Below are 27,061 nucleotides of genomic sequence, written 5' to 3'. Positions count from 1 at the left end.
TAGATTTTAAGTTTACTTCTTTTTACCCTCTACCCTCCTGAATCCTCAATTTTCGAAAACCATTTGGATAAGATAATCCAGAATCACATCGGGGGTGAGGCCCACAACAGTAGCAAACAGCACAAACTGTCAACTTTTCATCAGATAGTATTATTTTCACACCATAATCATGGTAACCAATTACCAATGTGTATATTTACTAATTTTACAGCAACTTCATGTATTCAAAACATAGACAACAAAGTGTTCAGAAAGGTGGCGAGGTATGGATGAGATTTTTTTTTCTTAAATCTTTTATATAAAATGTACAATCTAATCCAACACCATCCAGAGTCCAATCTTCTGGTTGAGACCGGAGACTTGCAATTAACAGAAAAAACTACATGGATCAACTTCAATTTCTCACTAGTCAGTACGAATTTGTTTGGAAGATACGTTGAAAGTCAGTCACGAACACACCCAAGTAACTTACCTAAATCGGCTTCCACAATTTGGTATAACGGACACAGTAACCACGCTATGAAAGTGGTATCCAGCTTCCTCCACCCCACAATTGTCACTGACACCTCCATAATGAGGGAATGGACTTTCTGTTTCTGAAATATGAATCAGAATACTAGGAGGAAGGTGTCACAAGTAAATTGAGGGATATAGATAGAAAAATCCATGCAAGTGCTACCTCGGCACGTGCAATGCACATGACGTAATACCAGAAATCATTAACTACCAGATACCCCACGGCAGTGCTATAACAATGTAACCCCCAAACTGTAACTAAATACTTATTTTTATGCTAAAGCAGTGAAGGAGGGGGTCAAATATTAGTGTGTATACATTAACCCCAACACACGACTAGAAGATTATAGGAATTACGCAAATAAAAAAAATCAAGAAGATCACGCACGACGCAAGCACAAAGCAGATGGAAAAAAGGCTTTGATTCCAATAATTCCCCCTGCATTCTAACACATCTGCAGATGCCCAGGAACAAAATCAAGGGCATGCGTGTGCAGGACCTTTGCTGGGGTGGGGTGAGAGAAAAAGTATAAAGAATGAAATATTGCCTACAACTGCTCAACTTAACATTTTCTGACTTCTTTCCCATCCTTTTCTTTTTTTTTACTACTTTCCTCCTATTCCTTTACAATAATTCCATTTGTATACATATATGGATCAGACTCTGCTAGAAAAATGAAAAATGGTTCTTCTCGCTATGGAGCAGCCGACTGGACATGTGCAGCAGAAATACAATTTCAAAATTGGACGCATCCTTACAATTCCCTCATACTGGTGCCCTCACTGAAAGCAGATAATGCTACAAATTCTGCTTAGCCAAAAAAAGGCATCCGAGTTAGCAGGTCAGCTTTACCTATATGTACAAGCAGGCAAGAGACACCAGCAGCTGTGGCTGCCCCATTTTACAGCCTTAGGTTTGCCCAATGAACCAGTCATACCAGTGGATGATCACATCACATCACAGAAGACTGACCAGATATCTGATTTTCTGAAATACAAGAAATATAAGATCAACCATCTGATTCCTTCCTTTTCCTGTTTGACTTCCGGCTTCCTTTGGATTTCTCTGCATCCACATTCATCGGTGGTCTCATCTCTGCTGTGCCAGAAGGTTCAGAGCTGTCAGTAAAACTAGAATTGGGCGTTTTCTCGTATATAATGGCTAAATCAAGAGAGTATATGCGAAGGGCAAGGGAAGGCAAAGTAGAAGATTTCGCAGCAGCTGAGAATGATGACCAGTACCACCAGTCATTCCTCAAGTACTCCGTCTTAATCATATCTTCTAAGGTAAACGTCGCCTGAATCATCTGAGAAAAAGGAAGGAACCTCTATTAACAAACATAAATTCATATAATCATTAACCTGCTTGAACTACAAATATAGTATAAAAATATTAACAGCTTTTTTTCACTGATTTCAGAGCTAAAGCAAAGTGGCATTAGTAAGTCCACAAATTGTTTTCTAGGGTAAATGTCGCACGAATCATCTGAGAAAAAGGAAGGAACCTCAATTAACAAACACCAGTGGAATGTTTCCACTTTTTTTATGCGAATGTTTCCATTTTTTTATGGCAAAAATTTTATTAAACTATAACATGATTTTTAATTATTGAAATAAAAAATAGTGTTATTTTAATTTATAAAAATTATTTTATAGTTTATAAATATTTTTTATAATTTGTTTCTTGTGTAAATGGTTTTTTATTTTGAATAATCATTTGAATTCAAAAAAATAGTTACTAAAAGGGTAGAACTGAAAAAAAATGTGTACACCAAAAGGGTGAATCCCCTTTGGTAATAGCATAGATATAAATGAATTCATATAATCACTAACCTGCTTGAACTACAAATATAGTATAAAATATATTAACAGCATTTTTTTCACTGATATCGGATTTAAAGCAAAAGTGTCATTTGTAAGTCCACAAATTATTTTCTATCAATAATAAAGACATTTCAGTCAGGTAAATAGCAGTAGAGAAACTAAACGAATGAGAAACATATGGAGTTGGCAATGCCTGTTAATAAAGAACTGTATATTCTAGAGCCACGGATATAAGACAAACCTCGTATATAGTCTCTGCAGATTTCACAAATGCACGCCAAGCCTGTCTTCTGTCAGACTCCGCCTTTGATGGTCTCAGAGCAAATGCCGGGAGTGCAGCATCCATATCAAGCAGATTAATCTTCAGTTGCCTCAAAATGTGAGAAACCTTTCCAACTAATGGTTTCAGTGACGACAAAGGAACCACACAGCAGCCATCTCCCATATCTGAAGCAGGACCACAAAAAGAGAATTTCCCATCTCTTTGTTCTCCCGAGGATGATTTAATGGATTTATTGATTTCGTTGGCAGCTAACCTACCGGTAGAAATGCTTGAATTATGGTCAAGACATGCACCAGCTCCATCAGTGTTTCCCTGAGAACCCCAGCTTTCCGTTGGTTTGGACAAAACACCAATAATGTCATCCTTTGGAGTTGGGAATTGTGCATACTCGCTAACAAAAGAAGATACAGAAGGAACAAAGGATGGGATACCATCTGAACCAATAAGACCGATTTCTTTGACAAGTTCCTTGTTGGAATCACTTGTCTCAAACTTGGAACATATATCTTCAAAACTAAATGGGCATGTGGACTCTTCATTTGAAAATTTAATCAATCTTGAGCTAAGCTTAGAACCACCACCAACTTTGGCTCCAGCTGTTTCTGCATCAGCTCTGAATTTCTCTCTTGAGGTATCGCATCTTAAGTTCCCTTTTCCTTTAGAAGATCCAATTTTGTTCCTATTCTTCTCTGCAACCGGAAGACCTGCATTACACTTGCCATCATTGTGTCCATCAAATTCAACATCACTCAAAACAGTTTTGTGACAATATGTGCAGTGTCTCCTATAGGGCCATATGGGTTCTAGGCACTCACACCTAAACAACTTTTCATCATTAGTTGTTCTGGACTTTTTATTTTGCTTCTTCCACGTCTCAATATCCCATTCAAAGAAGGGACCGTATTTCTTTTCCAGCAAGGAAGTCGCCTTTGTAACAAGAGAGTTAGATATTGTTTTCTCTCTATTTCTGGGAATTGAAACAGCTCCTTGGTCCTCAACCTGCTCTTCAGTCTGTGCATTAAGAAACTCTTGGAATCTTGATCTTGGCCCCTGCATAATGGAATCTTTCAGTTCCCTTTCTTTAGGGTCATTATCGTCCAGCCAACCTAAGAGCTCTTCAATTTCAGCATCAGTTTCATAAGCAATCCATGGTGAACTATTGGCCAAAGCATTTCTAAGCTGAGACATGAAAGGAGGGGAATCCTTCTCAGTTAGTGAACAATTCTGCAGAACAGAAAACTTGTCCACGTAGTCTCTACTGAATGACATTCCTTTTCCATGGAGCAGTGCAGCACTTGCATCAACAACTATACGTGAATGTCCTCCAGGCAAAGTTGAAGCCCAATACAATCGACCGATGGAATCAATGCCCAAAAATTCCCGGCGAACAGAGAGCCTCAGCAGCTGTGATACTACATTAGTTATGGAGTCCTGCAATAGTGAAATATCACGCTTGATGGCACTGAGCTCAAGGTGATAGGGGTCTGACTCATTCAAAGCCATATGTGAAGCATCAACTGACACCCCACCTTGCTGGCATGTCACAGGTGTAGACATGTCCCTTCCCTCGCATTTCTGGTGGTTACCATGGGCATGAGCTGCTCCAACAGAACCATTGATTTCTTGAGACATATTTGGAGATGGAAAAGATTTGGGAGATTTATCAGTACATTGAGACTCCACAGCACCAGAGACATTTCTAAATTGTCCCTCTACATCTAAGGAATTCAAATTTTGGCTATCGGAATCTGAGTTTGTTACAGATATGCTTTTATCTACACTATCAAACCTATACTTCTCTTTAGTTGTCTCTTCTGAAGGCAGACTATCAACAAATACCCCAAAATTACTAGGATTGTCAACTGCAGTATGTGGCTGGACCAGACATTTAGTAGTATTTGACAACGAAGTAGTAACCCCTTCTCTAAGACCAACTTCTCCAGCAGTATTTAATGAGGAAGTATCAATTTTAGCTGCTTTTGTGGACAAAACGTCCTCTCTGGTTTTCAGGTTTTTCCACTCTACAGAATGTGCACGCAATTTTTGATGTAACTCAGCAGACAACTCTGCACATTGCTCAAGGTGCTGGCGTATCAAGGAAGAGTTAAGCAACTCATCACATAAAAATTTGAGAAGGAATGTTCTCTGCACCCATTTAAAAATAAAAACTAATCAAACACAAACACAGAAAAAAGTTCTACAGTTTCAGAAATACATTATCAATCATAACTCAAGTTGCTAACCACGGGGCAATTTATGCTTCAAGCATATGACAATGTGCTAAAAAAATGGAGCCTTTGCCTGTAAAAGCAATATTTTGATGGGAAACCTTTTATACACATACAAGAAAATGAGCAATGCCAAAAGTAATCAAGTAACAAATGAAAATCTTGCAACTATAACTCAGGATAAGATATCGTTAGTTCAAGATAGAGTCCCATTAAGATTAATTTTCAGATCATAACAGAATAGGAAGCACATACCAGCACCCTGCAATTACCAACCAAAACTCTTTCCAGAAAGGTTGCACAAATATAAAGTTCAAAAATAAGACAATTATGTCATTCTACCATTCAGTATACAACCCCATTAAGATTCATTTTCAGATCATAACAGAATAGGAAGCAAATACCAGCACCCTGCAATTACCAACAAAACTCCAGAAAGATACCACAAATATGAAGTTTAAAAATAAGACAATTATGTCATTCAACCTAGAATGTTTATATGATTTAGCTATATTGTAAACAAAAGGTAACAAGTAGATGTGCATCAACTAACCTCGGCCAGGCTGTGCTCCCAGTATTCTTTTTCTTCAATTACAGCTGATAAATGAGTAAGGGATTCCAAGTAAAGAGAATTAACTTCACCCTGGAATTTTTTACTTCGGCGTTTGCCAATAACCTGTGTTGGTTCTGTAACATCTTGAGTTGCATGTTTACCATCAACACAGGAAGGACAATACCAGTTTCCCTCTGGGATCCTTGCGAGGGGAGGGTTTAAGCAATATGTATGATACTCAGCATCACAAGTATCACATAGTAAAACACTATCATCATCCCTATCAATGCCACATACTTTACAGACTCCCTCGTCCCAAGGGGCCTTTGGAGTCTCTTTCATTGACTCAATAAAATCATCAACTTCCTTTCTCATTTCTGCAGTTAAGCATTCCAGTTTAGCATACTCCATAAGTTTTTGGACATTCATGACAACCTGTACCCAAGGAGAACATTAAATTTTTTATTAACAAGAAAGCACAAGAGAAAATTTACAGAAGTAGACACAAACAGGCTACCAACCTCCTCATTGTATAATGATTCAAAGTTTTGGGATAATTTTTCAGCCAATTCGAGTAAATCAGGTTGATCCCCAAAAGCAACACGAACATTGTTCCACAGCTGCACCATCAAATCAACAGTTTAGTGCCTCCACACAAGTCACAAAAGAGCATTGTAAGAATGACTCGGCATCCACTAGAAAACATATTAGAGAACAGTAAATGAAGAAGAGCATGAGGAAATCAATCATGATGCCCCTTGAGCCAGAGACTATAATGGTGCACACGCAACCATAAAAGTGTATTTGCAATAATCTTTACAGAGAAACAAAATGGATCTATATGGTGGTAGTAATCTAAAGTTAAAACAAAATAGAAGAGCGCTTCAACAAGCAATCAGAGTTTGATAACAAACTGACCTCCCGAACATCCTCAAGAAAAGCTTCATGAGATCCACAATAAGCTCCAGCAGCTAGTCTAAGGTCAATAGTGCGGAAGTCAAGAGGGCGAGCCACCATGGCTGGAGATCCAAGAAGCCCCTCATCATCATTATCTGAAGAATTTATCAATTTTCTTCCCAGCAAATTGCAAAAGACCTTTGAATCATCTGCAGCAGCAGCACGCCGTAATACAGTGCGACATCGTTTCATTATAATGTCAGAAATTGATATAACAATCTTCCTTTTCTGTCCTTTACTGGGATTTGATTGCAGTCCTTCACCAGCAACATCAGCCAACACTGAAAGAACTGCTTTCTGTTTTTAAACAAGAATAATGTTCAATTAAGATTCATGTTTCCTTAACCAAAAAGAATAAACGTTTATTTTAACCAGATGATCTACCATACCAGATAGTAACATCGAAAATAACATTTCAGTTTTGTCATTATACATTGAGAGTAAGAAACTGTGTGGGTTTGTCTTGCATGTTGTAATAGGTAATATTAACAAGGGGGTAAACTGAAATAAATACAGTTTTACATTACACATGGTTGAAACTATAAACTATAAGATGGCTTGCATGGTAAAACAGAGGATAATGCACCGGAAAATTAGAAACACCAACAATAACTCAAGCAAACTCTATGGTGAAACTATCACACCAGTGCAAGTAGTAGCAGATAGTTCCTGGATCATTGAATTCTATGAAAAATATTTTTTGGTCAGATATCTGATCTAATGGTCAAGAAACTTTCATACTAACAGTTTTATCATTGCAACATGTCAATATCACACTAAAGGAGAGGTGCCACTGAGAAGCACCTTTGTTGGTCCAGAAGCATTGCCCTTGTACACTTCCTTACTGATTGAATGTTCCAATTTTTTCTTTGCCCATTCTGGTGGATCCTTACCCAGAGCATCATAAACACACTTTCTTATTCGAGTGCCTACATTTGTTGGTAGCTTTCTGACAGGTTCTAGCATTTGAGCCCATTCAGGAACATTACCATCATTTGTCAAATTTTTGTCAGAAGCACCCTTTGCATCAGACTCTTCTTCTTCCATAGTTAGTACATCACTTTCTCTGCTCAAAGAACCAAAAATTTTCTTTGTAGCCTCTGCAAGCAGCTGGAGCAAGAGGAAAAAAAATCAGTGTTACTTCTATCATTCTTTTCAGATTGACAACTTAAATTGTAGTCTAGAAAAGTTTAACCAGCAGCAAGATATAAAATCTTAAGACATATGACATAAGAAAAACACTTTGAAAAGAAAACTGAATTGCCATTAGCTAGATTAAACAAATTCTCCATCCATGTCATGAAAAGGCCGAGTAAAGGAATAAACTTGAAAGTGGCCATTAGACCCCAATCCAAAGTATCAAGTTCTGAGTGGTAAAAAAGAATATCGCCTGGGCTGAAAATACCACCAATCAGGTAAACTTCCAGAAATTGTTACATCTAAAGTGATTGTCTTGTAATATAATACCGTGTTTTTGAAACCATGAAATCCTGTAACTCAGAATTTAGCCCAAATGCCAAATAAAATTACATCAAGGTCCCCCATACTAATAATGTGAAGCAAATGGGTAAGCAGTATCTAAATATTAGCCAGAACCAAGATATAACTGATGCTCACCTGTGCATCTGCTTCCATTCCAGCCACACCAGTAAGAGAGCCACACAGCAAACCACCATCACCTCGTAAGCAGCGAAATACTTTACCACTTTCCCGGGCAGTAATTTCTGCAGACTCAAGGTTGCCGTCCATTGTTAAAAAAGACAAGATATATCTGCGAGCTAATTCTGGCCAGGTCAATTCATTAATAGGAAGCATATTCAGTTTGGTTCGTTTAGCAGGAAGACCACTATCCATATCTTTCTTTCTTCCCCGTCTTGTTCGTGTTTCTCCAGGTTCAGAATTTGGATCCACCAGCACAGCCACCTTTGATAGCAATTCACCTATTAGCACTCTCAGCAGTGAATTATGAGCCTTGGTCAAAGTTACACCAAAGCATCTGGCGTAAGTGAAAGATGCGAGCTTAACTTGAGCAGCCTCTTTCATTGCTTCAGTTTCCATTTGAATAAATGCATGAGAACTTTCCATGGAACCTGATGGACCAGTATCACCTCCTGGTGACAATAATGATGTGCAATTACCATCAGTTCCTTGGGAAATTAAAACTTCACTTTCGTCCACGTCCCTCTCAGATTTCTCAAGAAAATCCAATCCATCAAACCAAGGGTTAATTAGTTCTTTCTCAAGCTCATCCAATGGCAATGGTTCTTTCAAGTCCAGAACTTCGTTAAATCGCTCTAAAAGTTCCCAAGCCTGGAAGACAAAAGCAGAAAACGTAAAGACTATATCATAGCAAATAAAAATAAAGCCAACAAATGAAAAAGCCTAACAAAAATTTCAGATTCACAGTGGCATGAAACAAAAATACCTGAAAAATGTCACCAATGAGCTCACCCGGTGCTCTAGAGCATAATGGCTTCCCAAGTGGTGGACGACGACCTTCCTTAAAGCCTTTTTTAGTCAAACTTGCCTTTTTAGACCTCCTGTATAAACCTTGAACTGTTTCTTCCTTATATTTTGACCCATCTCTCCATTCAACCACTAAGAAACCATTTTCTACTGTTGGCAATGACGAGCTGTTATCTCTACAATTTAAGAGTTCATACTGCAGAGATTCAACACCAGGAAGCTGTTCTAATACTTCTTGAACAAATTCAACATCCAATCCAAACCTATCCTGCTCCAACCATTTTCTCAAAGCCTCAGAGATACCTTCCAGATCACTGTCTGCATAAATTACATCTGGGATGCCAACTGAACCGAGGGAACCACAAAATTTATCCAATGCATCACTTTTTACATTCCCTAAATCCCATTGATTTAAGCATGTTTCATTCTTAACATGGTTACAATAGAACTTGAGAGTTCCTTTCTGTTTGTAGAAATCCTTGCAAGAATTAACTAACTTCTGAGAAATAACTCTCCATGCAGAGCATGATGACCGCTCTTCCACACAAAATTCACCAATTCCATCATTAAACTCATCAGCTAAAGAATTCATAGCATTATCTTGAACTGAACCAGTCGCAGGGCCCAATGCATCTGGTGTATGAGTATCCTTAATTGAGAAGTTTGCAGAGCAACTTAGGACATCATTTTCAGTTGGTACACAAGGGTCTTGAAGCATCATCTGGATATTATCACCATCATCCAAATCCATACTACCATTAGTTTTTCCCTCGCCTTCATTGGCTTGACTTGCAATTTGACAACATTTTGACAATGAAAGGATGGTTGACCCAACTGGAACAGGAAATTCTGAACAGGAACACCTTCGGATCCTAAATATAGGTCCAGAATCACCACCCTCCAAAATTTCACATGTAAAAAGAGAACCAGTAATCTTGTCATGCCAACAAGATTTATAACCTACAGGACAAATAAGATTGACATCATAATACGATGGTCTCACATCAACTTTCCCCAATGAGAGAACAAAGAAGTCCTTGAACTGTAGAGGGAGTTCATCCTGAAATATAAAACAATAGAAAAATTAGGAAGAAATAGTAAATTTCAGATTCACTATATAATAATTGCCCCTAAATTCTGAGTTATATTGGGAAAAAACTAATAGTAAGAAACCAGCTTCACAAAAAAATGTGGAAATAATATAGATTCACATACCTCAAATTGCTGAGGGAAGGAGTGTCCATCCTCTTTTCTTCCACTTTCATAGGGTTTTACAACATTCCCCCTAGTACTAGCACATTCCACATTTAAACCTTCAGAAGAAGGATCCTTACAATTACTATTCATCATTGTTCCCCGTTTTTCCACAAAACCATTGACTACTGGAGATCTTGTTGACTTTTTTTTCCTAGATAGAGAACCACTTAAAGACACAAGAGACCTCTCATTTCTTATTTCAGATTCAACGGTATTGAAGCCAGACATTAGACCCAAATAACAAGCTACTTCATACACAGAATCAAATATCTTTCCATCGGGTGCACAGTAAACTGCATATAGTTCAGAGCTGCTCACTGATTGTCTAAATTCCACTCGCCAACCCTCCTCTAGTACACCGCGTCTTTCAGATATAAAATCTCTAAGAGCCTGCAAAAATATCTCATTTGGACTCCGAGATGGTATTATAATAGCCGTATTATTACTACTACTACGAATTCTAAGAGGGAAATCTGTACATACCTCCTCAAATTTTCTAGTAATTGATTGAGTATGATTCAATATATCAGCATGTGTCAAACCTCCAGAAGCCTTTTGGAAGCCAGTAGCATTTCCATTGTAAAAGTTTGAATACGTCAGAGGGGCACCAAATGGACTGGCACCAAAATAATTGTCACCAAGAGTGTGCTTTCTAAGATAAAAATAAACAAAAAAAGTAACCAGATAAAACAACTCGGATCAGGAGGCATAAAGTATTGCATCAATAAATAAAAAGACATAGATGGAAATAGTACAAGGATTACAACAATGTACACTAAATATTCATCAGGCAGGCTTCAAAAAACATATCAGTAATTCAGTGTTTAAACAAACATGAGTACATGACACCCAAAAAGTAATCATATGAAACCGGCTTTAAAAAATGAGGAAAAATAGTCCTTTAAAGTGTGAAGAAACATGGGTAAGGGGTAACCTTTTCTGGAATGGTAAGAAAGAAGGGTTTCAAATCCTATTACATTTCTGAAGCAAAAAGCCATAAGAAAGAGTTTGAGAAATTACAATTTCAACCAAAAAAACAACTAAACAATGTTGTTTGGGGTGTAAAAATGGGTTTTTTCAAGCCTATATCACGGTAGCACCACTATTGTGACCACAATGTCAGCTATAGAAAATCACTCTGCTATCAGAATCTCACTGCAGCCCAAGGCCACTCCACTCTGACATACTACAATACTGACAACTGTATTTTGCAATGGCGATTCTGGTACCTTCAAAGAACTAGCAGTGTTTTTGGAAAAACTATATGAAAACATGTATTAAGATTTTCCGTGTGAAAGCAAAACTTCTAAATGCCAGTATAGCATCGAGAATTGAAATGAGAATTTGACTGATTAATTCTGAGTTTTAAGTTTGGAAACCCTAAATAAAATGATAAAGCCATTTCAAAATTCCATGTAATTACAAAATAACTAGCCCAAACATTTTCTTAATATTAACCAACACCCTAAAATTGCCAATACCACATCTAGGAATTAAAATCATTAATAACCAGAAAAGAATATTAATTGAGAGAAAAAAGCACAGCAAGAAAGGAAACATAAGGTAACCATCCAAACAGAACACTGAAAGAAAGAAAACAAAAAATTGTCGTACTAAAAAATAGAACAGAACATAGAACCCTCTTTGACATGAACATAAAAGATTTCAAAGGATGTGAACAGAGTAAACACGACAGAACAGTGTGCCAGAGTTCCACCATAGTTGGCCAAAAACTCCACCGGACCGCAATGGGTTGGCCAGAAACACAGCAAAGAATTCTAAGTCAGCATCAGAAAGAGGAGAATACGAGAAAAGTGTATTATTTAAGCCTTTGGAAGGGGAGAGTAACAAAAATAGGCTTATACTCTAGTAAAATATAATGGGGAATTATTTCAGTGCCAAACGACATCGTTGAAAGGGCCAGAAAAGGGGTTTTCATACTTGGAAAGAATAGCAGCTGAGCTGGCAGCACACAACAACTCTGACACTGAACTACTGCCCTCAAGGCCTCAAAGAAACGGCATGGGGCTGTGCTGTGGCACCACTATAACAGCCCAATCACACACTATTGAAAACCGCAGAATTTATTACTCTAAACCAATTTAAGCTCAAAAAGAAATTGGAATCACAATTATGAACTATAATTTCAATTCCGTCACCCAAACTAATCTTACCATTAAATGTCCACAATATCTTACTTGAATTCCTATTTTGTATTAACACAGCCTCTTCCAATTAACAAAGGAACAATAATAGCATTGGACATTCCTTTCTGATTACATTTGCACCATATTGTCCAACAAATATTACACCAAAGATGACCAAAAAAAACAACGAAGAAGTGCATTTTATTAACGTATTTACCGCATTCAAAAATTCAGTGGGGAGACTGTGGGATACTTGAAATTTGTTTGGTAGTGTATTAATTTAGTTGTTCCTGAAGTTTTTTTGGAACCACAAAAATGAAAACGTGGCGGTGGCGGCAACTATGCAATTATAACAAAAGGTTGAAAACCATATAAGCCAAAAGCTCATAGCTCAACTGGCACCGCCTCTAGGGAGATGCGACGACAAAGGAAGGGGTTCGATTCTCCTCGCATTGTGTAGGTAATTCATTAAATACATAGAAAATCAAAGAAGAAAAAGGTGATTTTCAATGTAACCGCTCACACTTGCATATCCTACCACCTATCATACCTCAATTTTCGGAATTTCACAAAACATCTTATAGACATTAGCGCTTTCCAAGAAGGAGTGAAAAAACTAAACTAACTTAACAAATATTTTCTAAACTTCAAAAACCCGAAAACATAGAATCATCTTGTGGCAAAGATTTGGTGGATCAAGTCTCAATTGAATCATTGTACTCGGATTGTTATGCTCATAAAGTGTCCTGAGGTACATTAAGTGTTTTGTGACAGAGATTGGATGGGTGGAGTCACAATTAAATCGTGTAGTTTGAGCTAATACACCCTTAAGTCAAACAAATTGTATTCTAATTATCAGGTATAGTTTTTTACCTATTGGTAAGTGTTCCATCCAACAATTACAATCTTAGCTATTTGCGATTTCAGGTACAAGACAAGGCATAAGGATTCTAAGACATTGCAGACTAAATAGTGACTTTAACAACATTGGTACTATTTCCTTTCTTTAGAGGGAGGAGGGTTGGAAATTTGTTTGGTAGTGTTTTAATTAGAATGTTCTTGAGAAGATATCAAATCATTTTTGGAAGCGGAAAGTTGAAAATACAGCAGCAACTGGAGTCGGCACCAGATGCAATGCCGCACCTATTAACACTGTGGGCAGTTCAATCCCCTAGGTCACCTATTCTCCCCATGCAGAACGTGTTTTTGCTTCTTTTTAATACCATAAACAAAGTGCGTCGCCACTCACATAAAATAAAACAGTTATCTGAGGTTTACCACCAAAAGAATACATTCACATACATAGCTTCAAAGAAAAAAGTGATTTTTTTAACTTACTACTCACAGTCACATATTCTACCATCTACCATATATTACCAGCCAACTAACTAGCCCAGTTTCCCAAAATCACTACACTCTTTTTAAAAAAGACACCATTTTTTGTAAAGAAATAAAAAACAAGACTCCTAACCTAACACACTCTCCAAATTTCGAAAACCTAATAACACAATAAAAACACGTTCTCAGCACAACAACCAGACGCCAAACCACCCACATTGATCTCACCACACTCAAAACCTCTTCCTTCTTTCAAACTAACTCATTCCCAACAACCTCACTGAAAAACCCCTCAAGAGGATTTAGCTTCACACCACACCGTAGTGCACGCACAGCTAGCTGAAAACACGAGACAATAAACATACATTTCACAGTACATAACAATGACAAGAGAAAGAGAGCTCGATAGTTTTTTCCGTACCTCAAATCCTGCGCGTCTCCGTCGCCGACGCCTTCGCCTTCGGCTTCGCTCGGTGGCGGAGCGTTGATATCAAGAAGCTGCTTCACTCCCAACGGCCAGCGCTTGCTCTTCACTCCAGAGGCGACGCACTCGCCACAGACCCACTCCTCGAGGCTCGCGGCCTGGCGCCCTCCGCCGCGAATTCCGGCGCAGGCGAGGTGGAAGCCACGCTCGCAGCCGTCGCACACGACGAGGTGGTGGTGGCTCCCGGCGGCGGCGGGGCAGGGCTTGGAGCAGGCAGCGCAAGGAGCGAGGCCTCCACTGGGGAGAGCAGCGGGGCCTCCCGGCGGCGGCCCGGGGTTCTCGTGATATGTGCGGACGACGTCGGTGACGGAGTCCGGTAGGGTTTCGGCGAACAAGGAGGAAGGCGAAGGGATCTCGTTCAGGTCGATTCCGAGGCCTGCGCGAGCGTCCTGGTGGTGGTTGTTGTGCTGGGGCGGCGGCGGCGGCGGCGCGTTAAGGTTGCGGTCGCCGCCGGTGGAATCGGGTAGCTCCATGATCATCGGAGAGTCGGCGCTGAGTCACACGGCAGCGAGTTAGGGCTTTGAGTTTGAACCATTGTGCTTCCGATTTCGGAGTAAATCGTTCTTGGAAAGAGATCGAAGGCAGGAAGTGAGATTGGAGCGTCGAGAAGAGAGAGAAAGAGCGAAGAGAGAGAAACGTGAGAAAAAGAAAAGGGAAAGACAGGGATGGGACCGTATCTGTATCGTAAACTCGTAAATCTCTTTCTCAGTTTCTATTCCCCTTTTCTTTTTTTTTTGCTATCTTCAACTGCGAAACCTTAACCTCGTGCTTATTTATTACAATAATCAATAATAAATGACAAAAACAATGAAATAAAGCACAGATCTCATAAAACATTTTAGGGTTTATACCTTTTTTATCATGAGTGTTATTTTGATCAACATACAAGAGTATGAGTCTTGTTAAAATCAAATCTCACAAAATTAAGTGAATATTTATAAAGATATATAAGTTGTCACATATTTTCCATTAGTGAAAAAGAAAAATGCATATTTCAAACCTTTTATTAATCGAAAAAATTGTTTGCATGTTTAGTTTGGTACGAAATGGTAAGAATATTGTAAGCACGCCAATTCTACTTCAATAAACATGGATATCATACCTATCAAGTTTTTAACTTCACAGCAAGAAAAAATTATTTGGATCAGCACGTGATATTGCAAAATTTCCATGCATGTTAGGATTGTTAAGAAAAAAAAATTACACCGTGTGTGAATATTATGGATGTTATAATTATTAAATCTTTTTTGGGAGGAAGAAGGCTTAAATGTCTATTTCAATGCATACTATGATTTATTTATTTATTTTTTAGAATAAATTGTTAACGTATGAAGTGGTCTCATTTAAGTTTATTGAGTTAGGAATTAAGTGGTTAAGTATAAATTAATCTATCATGATTTATTAATATGGTTTTTATTTTATGAATTATTTTATTGAAATATCGATTTAAAATTATTTTATCATGTATATTTACAATTATCTATTGTTGTATTAATATCGTGTTTGAATATATTAGAGTAGAAAGAAACTTAATTGTGATTTTATTGTCTATTTGTTTAGTTTGGTTGACAGTTGCATGAATGCATGAAGAAACGAGAGTTTTATCACATCTTGCATCTTCTCATGTAAATGTGATGAAAAATATTAAAAAGAAATGTGATATTTTATAACATTTTTTAAAATTTTTCACATGTAGTGATAAGTTTTTATAATGGTTCACGTCCATCAAAAAATTATGGTTGAAGACAAAAGATTATGTAAATGCATAACGTTTTTCATATGTAAGAACATATAATAACATTTGTTCTTCAATTACAAATCAATGTATGATGAGTATTGTTAGAACTGTTACTTGCATGATCAATGCATGCACATGCAAAGTAAATCCCAAACGAGTATAATCTTTTTTGTATCTTATAAATCAATGCATGAGGAGTACTTTTAGGATCGTTACGTGCATGGTCAATGCATGCACATGCAAAGTAAATCTCGGACGAGCATTTTTTTTTTTTTTTGTATATAATGGTCTGTGACAGTTTTTGTATATAATTGTCGGATTGTTATAATTAAGTTAATCGTATCGGTATCGTAACGATTATTATAAATGAATTATTATAAATGTGCTTATGTGAAGAAGAAAACAAAAATAATCTATTATTAAAAAAATAATCATATTAATTATACTCATTTATATATAATTAAATATAAAAAGAATCTATATCAATTATATATTTTTACATAAAGTTAATTGTGATTGTATTTTTTCTCTCTCTTATCATTTACCTTACTTAAGTTATAAATCTCTCATAAATTTTATTTTCAAATTAGTCCTTATTAGATTTTTTTGATGGATATTTATCTCTCTTTTCTTTTTTTTACTTTTTAATCAAGTTTATGTTGTTTAGGTTTTCATTAATTAGATAAAGTGGTCATTATATTATCTCGTCATTTTATTTCATCTAAGAAGCGAGAAATTTTTATATTGATATAAAAGATTAGTACAGTTAATCACGTATTCTTCTCCATTTTTGCTTTAAATGTTGTTTTATATAATATACTACACTTGATCACAACACTTCCACTACTAAAAATTTTCATATTATTATAAATCAATGCATGATGAGTATTTTTAGAATTGTTACTTGCATGGTCAATGCATGCACATGCAAAGTAAATCTCAAACGAGTATGTTCTTTTTTTTTTTTTATATAATGGTCTATGACGGTTTTTATATATAATCGTCGGTTTGTTATAATTAAGTTAATCATATCGTAACAATTATTATAAACATGCTTATGTGAAGAAGAAAACAAGTAGCATTTACTTGACCTGTCCCTGTTTGAACAGCCTCAGTTAATCCTGTTTTTCTTTAATAAGAATCAATACGATCTTTATAAGGTTCTTCTTCCAAATGAAATTTAATGGGATCCAGAGAAACCATGTAATTTATTATTAAGAAAATAATCATATTAATTATACTCATTTATATATAACTAAATATAAAAAGGTTTGATATCAATTATATATTTTTTACATAAAGTTAATTAAAGTTAATTGTGATTGTTTTTTCTCTCTCTTATCATTTAACTTACTTAAATTATAAATCTCTCGTAAATTTTGTTTTCAATTGAGTCCCTGTGTTAAATTTTCTTAATGCATATTTATCTTTCTTTTTTTTTACTTTTTAATCAAATTTATGCTATTTAGGTTTTCATTAATTAGATAAAATGGTTATTATATTATCTTGTCATTTTATTTCATCTAAGAATCGAGAAATTTGTATATTGATATAAAATATTAGTACAGTTAACCACGTAATCTTTTCTATTTTTGCTTTATATAATATGTTGCACTTGATCACAACACTTTCACTACTAAAAATTCTCATATTACATGAAATTTTTTTTGTAAATTTGTTAAAAAAATTGCAAGAACTTTTTTTTTTTTGCTATTTCTTCTAAAAATCTTAATTGACAAGTAATTTTTTCGTGAGTAATTATTTTTTGCAACATTATAAAATTCGTAAGTATTTCCTATAAAATTTGTTGTAAAAAATGTTTTACACAAAATATTTTGCAAGAAAAATGAAACAATTTTCTGCATTTTTTTTTCATAACAAAATTTATAAATATTTTTTACGAAAAAAATTTGAAAACAAAATTGAGAAAATATAATTTTTTTTTAGTAATGTTCAATATTTTAATATATGAAGATAAAAAAATATGAAACAATCATCCAATTAATAAAAAAAAAGCAAAATTAATTAGAAAATATAAAATTTTAAATATTCAATGGACTAAAAATATTATAATCAAAAATGAAAAAAGTCAAATTTATGATAAACTTAAAATATATTTAAACTATAATGTATCATTATCCATAAGCTTAACAAATTTAATTTGGATTCATCTTTCACACGAGGTTCGGTAGATATATAATTTATTTATTTTTATTGAAAACACCAACTCACGGAACTTTAATGTTTCTATTCCATATATGGAAAAATGTATACTCTTTGTAATTAATTATTTAAATTTATTAAATTAAAATTCTAATATAATTTTTAATTTTGTAAACATATTAATTTAATAATTAATTCCCTTTCAATTTTAAATGCTATTTCTTATTAAAATTAAAGTATTAACATTTTGATAATTTATAATATTATTCAGTTACTTCTTTTTCATGTCAATCAAATTTATCATCAACTTTTGAATCATTAATTATATTTCCATCATTTTATTATAAAATAGAAACAAATAAATAAGTGTTAATATATTCTTTAAATATTATAATTGTTATGTTTTGATTTTATCTCTGAATGCATTTATTGGATAAGTGTTTACACTTAATTTAGTTTTGTGAAAATTCAAAATTTGAGAAAGAGTTGAAAAAAATGGAGGTAAATTAAATTAGGAATTTATTTGAGGAAATTTCACATTAACATTTTTAGGAAGAAAAGTAAAACATTTAGGAAGAAAAATATTTTTAGGGGCCTATGAAAAAACACTTCTAGGAAGAAAAATAAAATATAAATATTTTTATGAGTGAATAATATTGTGAATTTTGTAAAAGTGATTCTTATTAATTTATCAAAAATAATATCTTTTAAAATAGTGTGTAAAAGTAATTTTTATTAATTTATCAAGAATCTTATTTTAAATTGTGTACGAGACCCCATTTTTATTTAAGGTGAGAGACTGTTTTCTGGTAATGTGTGAAAGGACACGTGTCAGCCATGTGGCCATTTATTCATATGCTTCTCTTTTTATGTTTTTTTGTTTCGTTTTCTGACAGACAGGGACTAATAATCACTTCGTAACAAAATAAAGAAAACGGTCTAATAAAGAAAATGGAATAAATAATTTTAAAATGGTTACTTAATTACTTTTATTGACACTTTATTAATTTCACAATAATTATATTAAAAAGTTTGTAGACAATAATTGTTTAACAGTTATCTTAACGGCCGTTGTTTTATAAGTTGCCAGTTTTTTTTTCTCTTTTAACTGCAACGACAATTTCGATGTATTTTTTTTCAAAATAATACGTTTTAAAACCAAAATTAAATAGATTCATTAAATCATTATTTTTTAAATAAATATTTTTTATTTTATTACTTTTATAAAATGATTAAAAAAATAAAGAATATTAAAATTAATTTTAAAGTAATTAAAATAATTTGTCATGACAATGTCAGCATCAAGGTAGAATACTAGATGGGTTTATGAAACACGTATATTGTACTATATCATTTGTCGCATCTGCTGTCCCATGGTAATAACCTTGCATAAGCCACATAAGAAAATTTTCTCTTTATATGGACATTGGTAGTTGGAAGGGAAATCAATCGAACAAATCTTGTTAGAATCACATGAACAAGGCCTTAAAAGATAATGTCCCTTTACCATATTCTCACTTGATTACTGATATCTTTGATCAATTTCATATTCCTCTTGAAGATGAACCCTTTGTGAAGCATAATAAAAGGATTTTCAAAATTGGCGCTGAAATTATTAACTCTTTTGATTTTGTCAAAAACATTCATGGTTAGTGGGTTCATAAACGTGACTTTGATGGTCAGCCTATTCATGATGAGCACACATCATCTCCACCACTTTAGGCTATTCAAGATGTTTCCTTTGTTATGTTGAATGACATTATGCATGAGATATGTGATCTTCGTGCTTTTGTTGGTACCCGATTTGATAATCTAGATTCTCGAATTGGTTGACTTTAGGAAGACATAGGTCATGTGCACCACCATTTTCCCCCATCTTAAATCCATATTATGTAAATGTTTATTACGAGCTTTTAATTTTTCTTTTCATGGACCTTGTAATTCAGAATGTCATTTTATTTGGACCATATTCACAGTTATCGTTATATTAATTACTTTTGTGTTTATGTACTCCTTCTTTTTATATTTGTTATGTTCACAAATAGTTTGACTTAGTCGCCACATCGAATTTTGAGTTAGACTTGAAGTTACTCAACATATATACATTTTATACTTAATTATGAAAATAAACAACTTAATAACAATAAAATATACATTACATAATAATCTAATTTAATTAATTACAACTTTCGTCATATGTAAAACATTAATCACGCTTGCTACCACTATTTTGATCAGATTGACAATGTAATTAATAAAATAACGTCAAAATCTCTTTGGTAATCAATTACATTAAGTGTATAATCGATTACAAAAATCCAACACAACAACTTAGCTTTTCATAGTAGATTACACCAACAAAATTGTCTACCCCCTCACACGATTTATGGGTGAAATGTGCGCTGACTTGTTAACCAACGAAAAATGTTAGGGGTGCACAATTTCTTCATGCTGAAATCGTGTGGAGGCTACACGCTGGTTTAGGTATTGTTTTTTTTTTGTTATTGATGTTTGGTTTATCAAAATGTGATTTATAGTGATATTAGGTAGTTGTTTGTGTGGAGCTCCAATTCACCACTTTCTATAACTATTGAGAGAGTGCATGACAGTATTGGAGTGGCAAATGGGGCTACCTCTACTATAACTCACTGCTTTGTGATTTTAAATCTAGCACTCGACGATACTAATAGGGTATCAAGCACTACATCAAAAAGATCCACATTCTTTGATTTTTTTTTATACTAAGTTACCAAATTGGATTGTCTAGATTATCTTCATTCTTCCTTTCATTTATTTATTAGTTTATAGATTACATTTCATCGTTAGACGGACCAATTTGAGAATCCCAGTATATAAAATCAAATTACACAATTTCACCAATTTTGTCTAATCAATTCAATCATTCAATTTCAAATATACTCATTCAATTCAACACAATTATCAATCAATCCTACAATCCCACTCTATCAACTTGATTTGCATGCAATTTATAACGTCACAAAGCAATGTTAACAATTCATACAAGATTACAATTACACAAAATATTTTTTCTTATTTTGGCTTATGCTACTAGAGCTCTCACAATACTCCTTCAATAGCTCTCTTCATAGGTAACTTTATTTATACAAATGAACTCTAGATCAATGATCTCAACATATTACAAAATGATAAACACGCAGATAATCAGTTTAAGTACAATTTAGCCACATGCAACCGATTACACTCACATGCAAGGAAAATGACATATTTATTCTATAAAAAGGTAAAAAAAAAAACTTACTCTATTCATGATTACGATCGGATAGAGTAGTAGAATTCTTTACGATGAGTATACTAGTAGTCTCTAATTGAATAATTGATAAAAAATGAGTTAGATCTATCAGAAATAACGTAGAAGATCAAAAGAAATAATTTTTAGAAAAATAATAAAGTTTTATAAAATAAAGTTAAAAATAAAATAAAAATTTATAAATTAATATTTAATAAAATATTTAAGTATCATTTTGTTAAAAAATCTGCACCGAAATATTCATTTTCTAGATCTTCATAATTTTAATATATATCTCAAAAACACAAATTTATCGATGTTCAATATTTTTCTTTTTCATTTTAAGCAACTCACATTTTTTGCGACTAAAGTCTATATTAAATTAATAATTTTATTAACAAAAAGTTATTATGAAAACTCTTAGTAATAATATTTCTAATACTATATTTTGTTAAAATAATGCTTAAAAACATTAGCTATGTTTTAGAATTATTTTCTTAAATACACAGGTCATTTTGGACTATTTTTATTTGATTAAAAAAATAAGTAAAGTTCGAAAAAAATCTTATTAAAGATTGCATACGATTAAGATTCCAATAATTCAATATTTGATTGATTATACTAATCTTTAACGTCAACTTTTTTTATTATATTTTTAGTGTTATTATTAATTAATAAGAGGAAAATGAATAGTGGTAATTTATGAAGATCCCCTTTTAAAACAATATACACAAGGGATATAACAATTTTTTATATTATATTTTTCAATATATTTTTTTGTTTTATATTTTGTATTTTGTTATTGAAAATGTTATGTCGTGACGAAAATTCTATTAACTTAAAAATTGTACTCATTAAGTTTTTTAAAACATAATAAGTACTTAATCACACAATCATGTTATTTTAAAACTACATAACATCACTTCTTGTATATAACACAAACTTGTTTTTTGTTGTTGTTGTATATTTTGTCCAAATGCACAAATAAAAAAAAAACATTTTTATTGTACGACGCCTTAAAATAAATTGATATATTAGAAGGATGAAAATCACAATAATAAGGACTTAAATTTCTTTTACATTGACCACAGATAAATAAAAAAATTTAGGGGAAAAAGTCTAGAATATAAATATACTTCAACAAAACATATCTAAATTATATAAATAGTGGATTTTTTTTTCTTTATTGTAATAACACAAAATAATAAACTTATAAATATAAAAATAAATAAAATAAGTTTGAAAGAGACCGAAAAAGAAGTTAAATTGTAAGTTGAACATCCTTATTAACAAAATATTAACAAATAACGATTACAACTTAATTATAAAATAAATAAATATAAATATTAAATAATTTTTACAACTTGATTATAGATAAATATTATTTATTTTTTATATGTTATTTATTTATTTAATTTAAAAAATAGTTAAATAAAAAAAAAGATTAAATTTGAAAAAAATAGGTTTAAGGTAAAAGTGAAAATAATATGGACACAAAAAAAGAGGACAGATAATATATGGTTTTAATAACAATTAAGGGGTGTTAATGACATTTAAAATGTTTTTTTTTTTTACCTTGTAAGTGATGTCATTAGCAGAATCCGTTTGAAACTGATTACAGAATCCATTTTACAATTTTATGAAATGGAATTCGTATTCCGTTTCTCAATTTTTTTCAATTTTTTTCTAAAACGGATTACGTAATTCATTTCAAGATGGTGTGAAACGGATGACAGAATGCGTTTCATAAAGATTCCGTGTTGTTTGTTTTAAACGGAATGTGGAAGCTGTTTCGTACTTTGGGGGTGCAGAGAAGTTAGCGACACAGTAAATGAAATTTATTGTGTGGCTATCCACTTTCACCTGTATATTAATGAAGGATATAATAGTAAAATTTGGGAGTGCATAAGAGATTTTGGAGGTACAGGAGAAGCGCCCACTCACATTGGTTAGGTTGTTGGGCTTTCTCCTCTTGATTTCCTACTCTTACTACCTGCACCCCTGTACTAAATTAAACAACACCATTTTTACCGTTGAGTAGAAAAAAGAAGAAACGAGAGAAGTTCGTTTTGAGAAAAAAAACTTATTCCGTAAAAACTCATTCCAAAATATATTACGTATCATTTTAGAAAAATTATTCTAAAAAGTTGATTTTGAAAGTTATTATCTACGTACCAGAAACTTGTTTCGGAATATATTTCATATGCTTTTAAAAAGTTTTTCTAAAATTTCTATTTGAAATCCTATTTTAAAAAGTGTTACGAAAATTTATTTCCGCATGTCCTCGAAATTCTGAAAAGTTTACTCTTAAAGATTATCATAATAAATAATCCAAAAATCACTATTATAAAAATTAATTTTGTAATTTTGAAAATTATGGGGGTATAATTAGAAATTATGGTGTGCATGAAGAAAAGGCATGAAAAGCATTGTGAACTTATTAACAAAATGTGTATTGTTGATCACGAAAAGGAATATCAATAAACTATTCTTACTTTTATTTGTTAAAGGAAGTGGGATTTTTGTGCATATAAAAAATATGTGAGATGTATTTTGTTAGGGGAAAATTTTAAAATATAAACTAAAATTGGGAAAGATCACATAAGCAAAATCTACTAAAAAGGGCTAGTCACCTATATAAATTTTTTTTTTTTATGTATTAATTAACTTGAGTTGGAAAGATCTTTCAACTTGCATTAAATTTGAATTTATGTCATTCCAAGTTATTTAGTTTTTAAAAATTTCTATTTTTTATTTTTTTAATGTTTTATCTATATAAGATAATTCAATTTTTTTTATTTCAATGAAATATTTCAATTATCATGGAATACAAAAAACTATGACTTTAATACTGTAGACATAAAAAAAAACCACTTAAAACTTCAAAGAAAAACCTGATTGATATTATCGAAAAATAGTTTTATTGATATTAGTTGAGAAAAATCTCTGAATTCAAAAAATAAATTCACCTACATTTATAGATAAATAATCCAATAATATCAACCAAAACATAATTTATATGAATGCTGGCTAAATTATATTGACTCTTGTAACCAGAAAATAATTTTATTTACATCAATAATTTCTTTTTCATTAACACATGTAAACACATAGTCATTTCAACATTAGTCAATAGAACCTTAATTATTATCCCTCAGTCAAAAATAACTATGCTATTCATGCATTGAACACATAAAATACATTGATGTGAGTATATTATATTAAATATATTTTAAACATAAAAATCAGTTTCAATCAATATATTTGAAAAATTCATAGAAGAGATAACACAAAATAATCTAACAAAACAAATTCAAATTTAATTAAAGGTCGTGCTAACCAGTCCTCTAAGGACACTGGTTAAAGATAGTTAATATAAAATTCTACAAAAGTTAATAATTAAGTGTGATATTAACTAATATCTGACATAACAACTATTAATGCAATTTTATTTTAATTAAATAATAAAAATGTCCATAAATATTGTATATGTGTGTTTAATATTTTATTTAACGCTCATCAATACAAATTAAAAGACAATTAAACAATAAAATAAATATATTTTAATGTTGTTAAAAATTAAATATATTTAAACATAAAAAAGTTTAAATTAACAGAAAAATTAGGAAAAAAAAAATAGTGTTGAATATCTAAAGTTATAAAAAAGAAAAATTAAAGTATCAATTTGAATAGAGACTTTAAAAATTTCAAAGTCCTTGTTTTGTGTCAAAAAATTATTATCTAAAAATTAAAAGGATATTTTTGTCTTTAAAAAATATGTAAATATATTTATATTATTTTAATTAATATATTTAATTATTTTAATTTTCAATGTAAAAATAATGATATTAATGCACATTAATGATTTCTTAACCGGTGTCGGACACCGGTTAGTATTTTCCTTTGATTAATTCAAACTTAAAAATTTAATAGTTGAATTAATTAACTCTTTATATAATTTTTTGGATGAAGTAATTTCCTTTTTAAGTATTATCCCATATCTCATTGTAATAGGAAAAGATGGTATATATTGCCAAAGCCAACTACAAAGAAAGAAAAAGAGAAAGTAAAGAGAAAAAGGGAAAGAAGATAAAGAGGAAAAGTCTGAAAGGGCAAGCTAACCGTGATTTTTTGTATCCACTTGTAAAAACTGGTTACTTTCCCACCCACTCCATCAACATTCCACACTCACCTAATACACAAAAGACAAATAAAAAGGGAAAAAAACAAAAAAACCCATGCTGATTGATGATGTTAAACTATGTCCTTAAGTTCTTATAAACCAAATTCCCAACTTCATCAAACAAAGAAACTTGTGTTTCTATGACAAAACCACCTCACTTTTTTTTGTGCTACAATTCTACTTTTCATGGCTTTTTTTTGGTACCTGCATCAACTTGCTCAGCATTTGTTTCACACATGCATACATAGGAAATGGATTCACTAGAATGTTGTCAATGTTATCTAGCATCTAATACATAACATCATGAATCCATCCATGTTCAGAAAATTTTTCAGTTTTTACAACCAAGCGTATGGATCAATTGACATGGAATTGTTCCAACTTAATCTGTTGTTTCTGAATTTGAGTCTTCAATATGCAAGTGTCAGATACTAAGTGGGAGAGTTTTATCATTCATTCTGATCCTACCTAGTTCCAGCAAGATTGTTTTCTGTGGACAATACTAGTAGTCTCTGCAAAAAAACTAGGATTTCCATTTAAGCATTAGAGTGTAATAATGTCAGTTATTATAACAGTGGTGCTGATATTTGTGGGATTTGTGGTGCTGATCATATTTCATGTTTGTATTTCGGAGAGACTCTCTAGGAGAGGATCTATGGTTGAGAGGGGTGCAAATGGGGGAAGAAGCATGTCCATGGACGAGTTGGAGAAGCTTCCATGTTATGATTATGTTGCCAAAGGCAACACAAGTAGCCCTGTGGATTGTGCAGTTTGCTTGGAGAGCCTCATCACTGGAGATAAGTGCAGATTGTTACCTATGTGCAAGCACAGTTTTCATGTTCAATGTGTGGACACATGGCTTCTTAAGACACCCTTTTGTCCAATTTGCAGGTCTAATGCTAATTCTCATAGTGGAAACCAAGTTACAGGTAACAGTGACTACTTGGTAGCACCAAATAGTCAGCAACATGACAACATGGTGGTTTTGGTACAGCTGAGAGAAAACCTAGAAAATGTTCAGTCAACAAATGTTGTCATGGAAAATCCAACATTAGGAAGTCATAACTTGGTCAGAGAGGAGTAGAATCAAGAGAAGACCAAGAACAGATTCAACTGAAATCAGATATCAGCTACCATTTTGCTTCATGCTGAAGAATTTGCAACTTTGTGAAGGGTAGCTCAAAAAATGAACATTGTTGAGATATTTGAATGATGAACAACTAGTCTTCTAGTATTATCATAGTTATTATGATTTTTGCTCCATTTGGTTGTGATCAAGTTTGTTTTCATTGTCCCTTTTGAATCACAAGTACTTCGTTAATTGCTTGGTAGATTATTGAACACTTAAACTGATGTAGAACTTTCTCAATGAAAATAATTTCGGTTCCTACTCTTTAAGTGATACTGCCATTCAGAGACAATACATTTTAGTAACTCTTTTAACAAGTAAAATAGTCATAAATACCATGATTGAATGGTAACTTAACTTTGATTGAAAAATAATGCCACTAACATTGATAATATTATAATTTGGGACGAGAGCAAACACAAAACATTAGTTGATTAATGTTTTTCACTTCACACTTCTCTGATAAAATACACTTCCTTTGTCTCAAATCATATCTCAAATTATACAAAAATTAACTGCTCTCTTAA

The 27,061-nt window shown here is 32.8% G+C and overlaps 2 protein-coding genes across 3 annotated transcripts; one reads left to right on the top strand and one right to left on the bottom strand.

The window, feature by feature from the left end:
- Window positions 1–32: 32 nt before the first annotated feature.
- Window positions 33–14,750, bottom strand: LOC114181084 (methyl-CpG-binding domain-containing protein 9). 2 transcript variants are annotated; one of them, XM_028067421.1, is made up of 11 exons: window positions 13,991–14,750; window positions 10,568–10,736; window positions 10,043–10,474; window positions 8,787–9,887; window positions 7,979–8,671; window positions 7,166–7,471; window positions 6,323–6,658; window positions 5,926–6,024; window positions 5,405–5,839; window positions 2,582–4,768; window positions 33–1,823 (listed from the first exon to the last, which is right to left on the bottom strand). In XM_028067421.1, exons 1-11 carry the CDS (start codon window positions 14,530–14,532, stop codon window positions 1,527–1,529), a joined length of 6,597 nt encoding a protein of 2,198 aa, XP_027923222.1. In that variant the 5' UTR covers window positions 14,533–14,750; the 3' UTR covers window positions 33–1,526. The 2 variants fall into 2 exon arrangements, with proteins under 2 accessions (XP_027923222.1, XP_027923223.1); XM_028067422.1 differs by having other exon boundaries at window positions 10,568–10,700.
- Window positions 14,751–25,503: 10,753 nt separating this feature from the next.
- LOC114181447 (putative RING-H2 finger protein ATL49) lies at window positions 25,504–26,803 on the top strand. Its single transcript, XM_028067909.1, has one exon. The coding sequence runs from the start codon at window positions 25,962–25,964 to the stop codon at window positions 26,487–26,489; it is 528 nt and encodes a 175-aa protein (XP_027923710.1). The 5' UTR covers window positions 25,504–25,961; the 3' UTR covers window positions 26,490–26,803.
- The last annotated feature ends 258 nt before the right edge of the window (window positions 26,804–27,061 follow it).

The sequence above is a fragment of the Vigna unguiculata genome, chromosome 4 (genome assembly GCF_004118075.2).
Source record: "Vigna unguiculata cultivar IT97K-499-35 chromosome 4, ASM411807v1, whole genome shotgun sequence".
NCBI classification, from domain to species: Eukaryota; Viridiplantae; Streptophyta; class Magnoliopsida; order Fabales; family Fabaceae; genus Vigna; species Vigna unguiculata.
The sequence above is the reverse complement of the archived record's forward strand: the minus strand, read 5'-3'. Positions and strand labels throughout refer to the sequence as shown.

Excerpts from the sequence above, each read along its gene's own strand:
- LOC114181084 (XM_028067421.1), bottom strand. The coding sequence starts at position 14,532 with ATGATCATGGAGCTACCCGATTCCACCGGCGGCGACCGCAACCTTAAC. Across the intron at positions 9,888-10,042 it reads CCTTCCCTCAGCAATTTGAG|GATGAACTCCCTCTACAGTT; the intron begins GTATGTGAATCT and ends TTTATATTTCAG. Across the intron at positions 7,472-7,978 it reads GAATGGAAGCAGATGCACAG|CTGCTTGCAGAGGCTACAAA; the intron begins GTGAGCATCAGT and ends CTCTTGCTCCAG.
- LOC114181447 (XM_028067909.1), top strand. The coding sequence starts at position 25,962 with ATGTCAGTTATTATAACAGTGGTGCTGATATTTGTGGGATTTGTGGTG.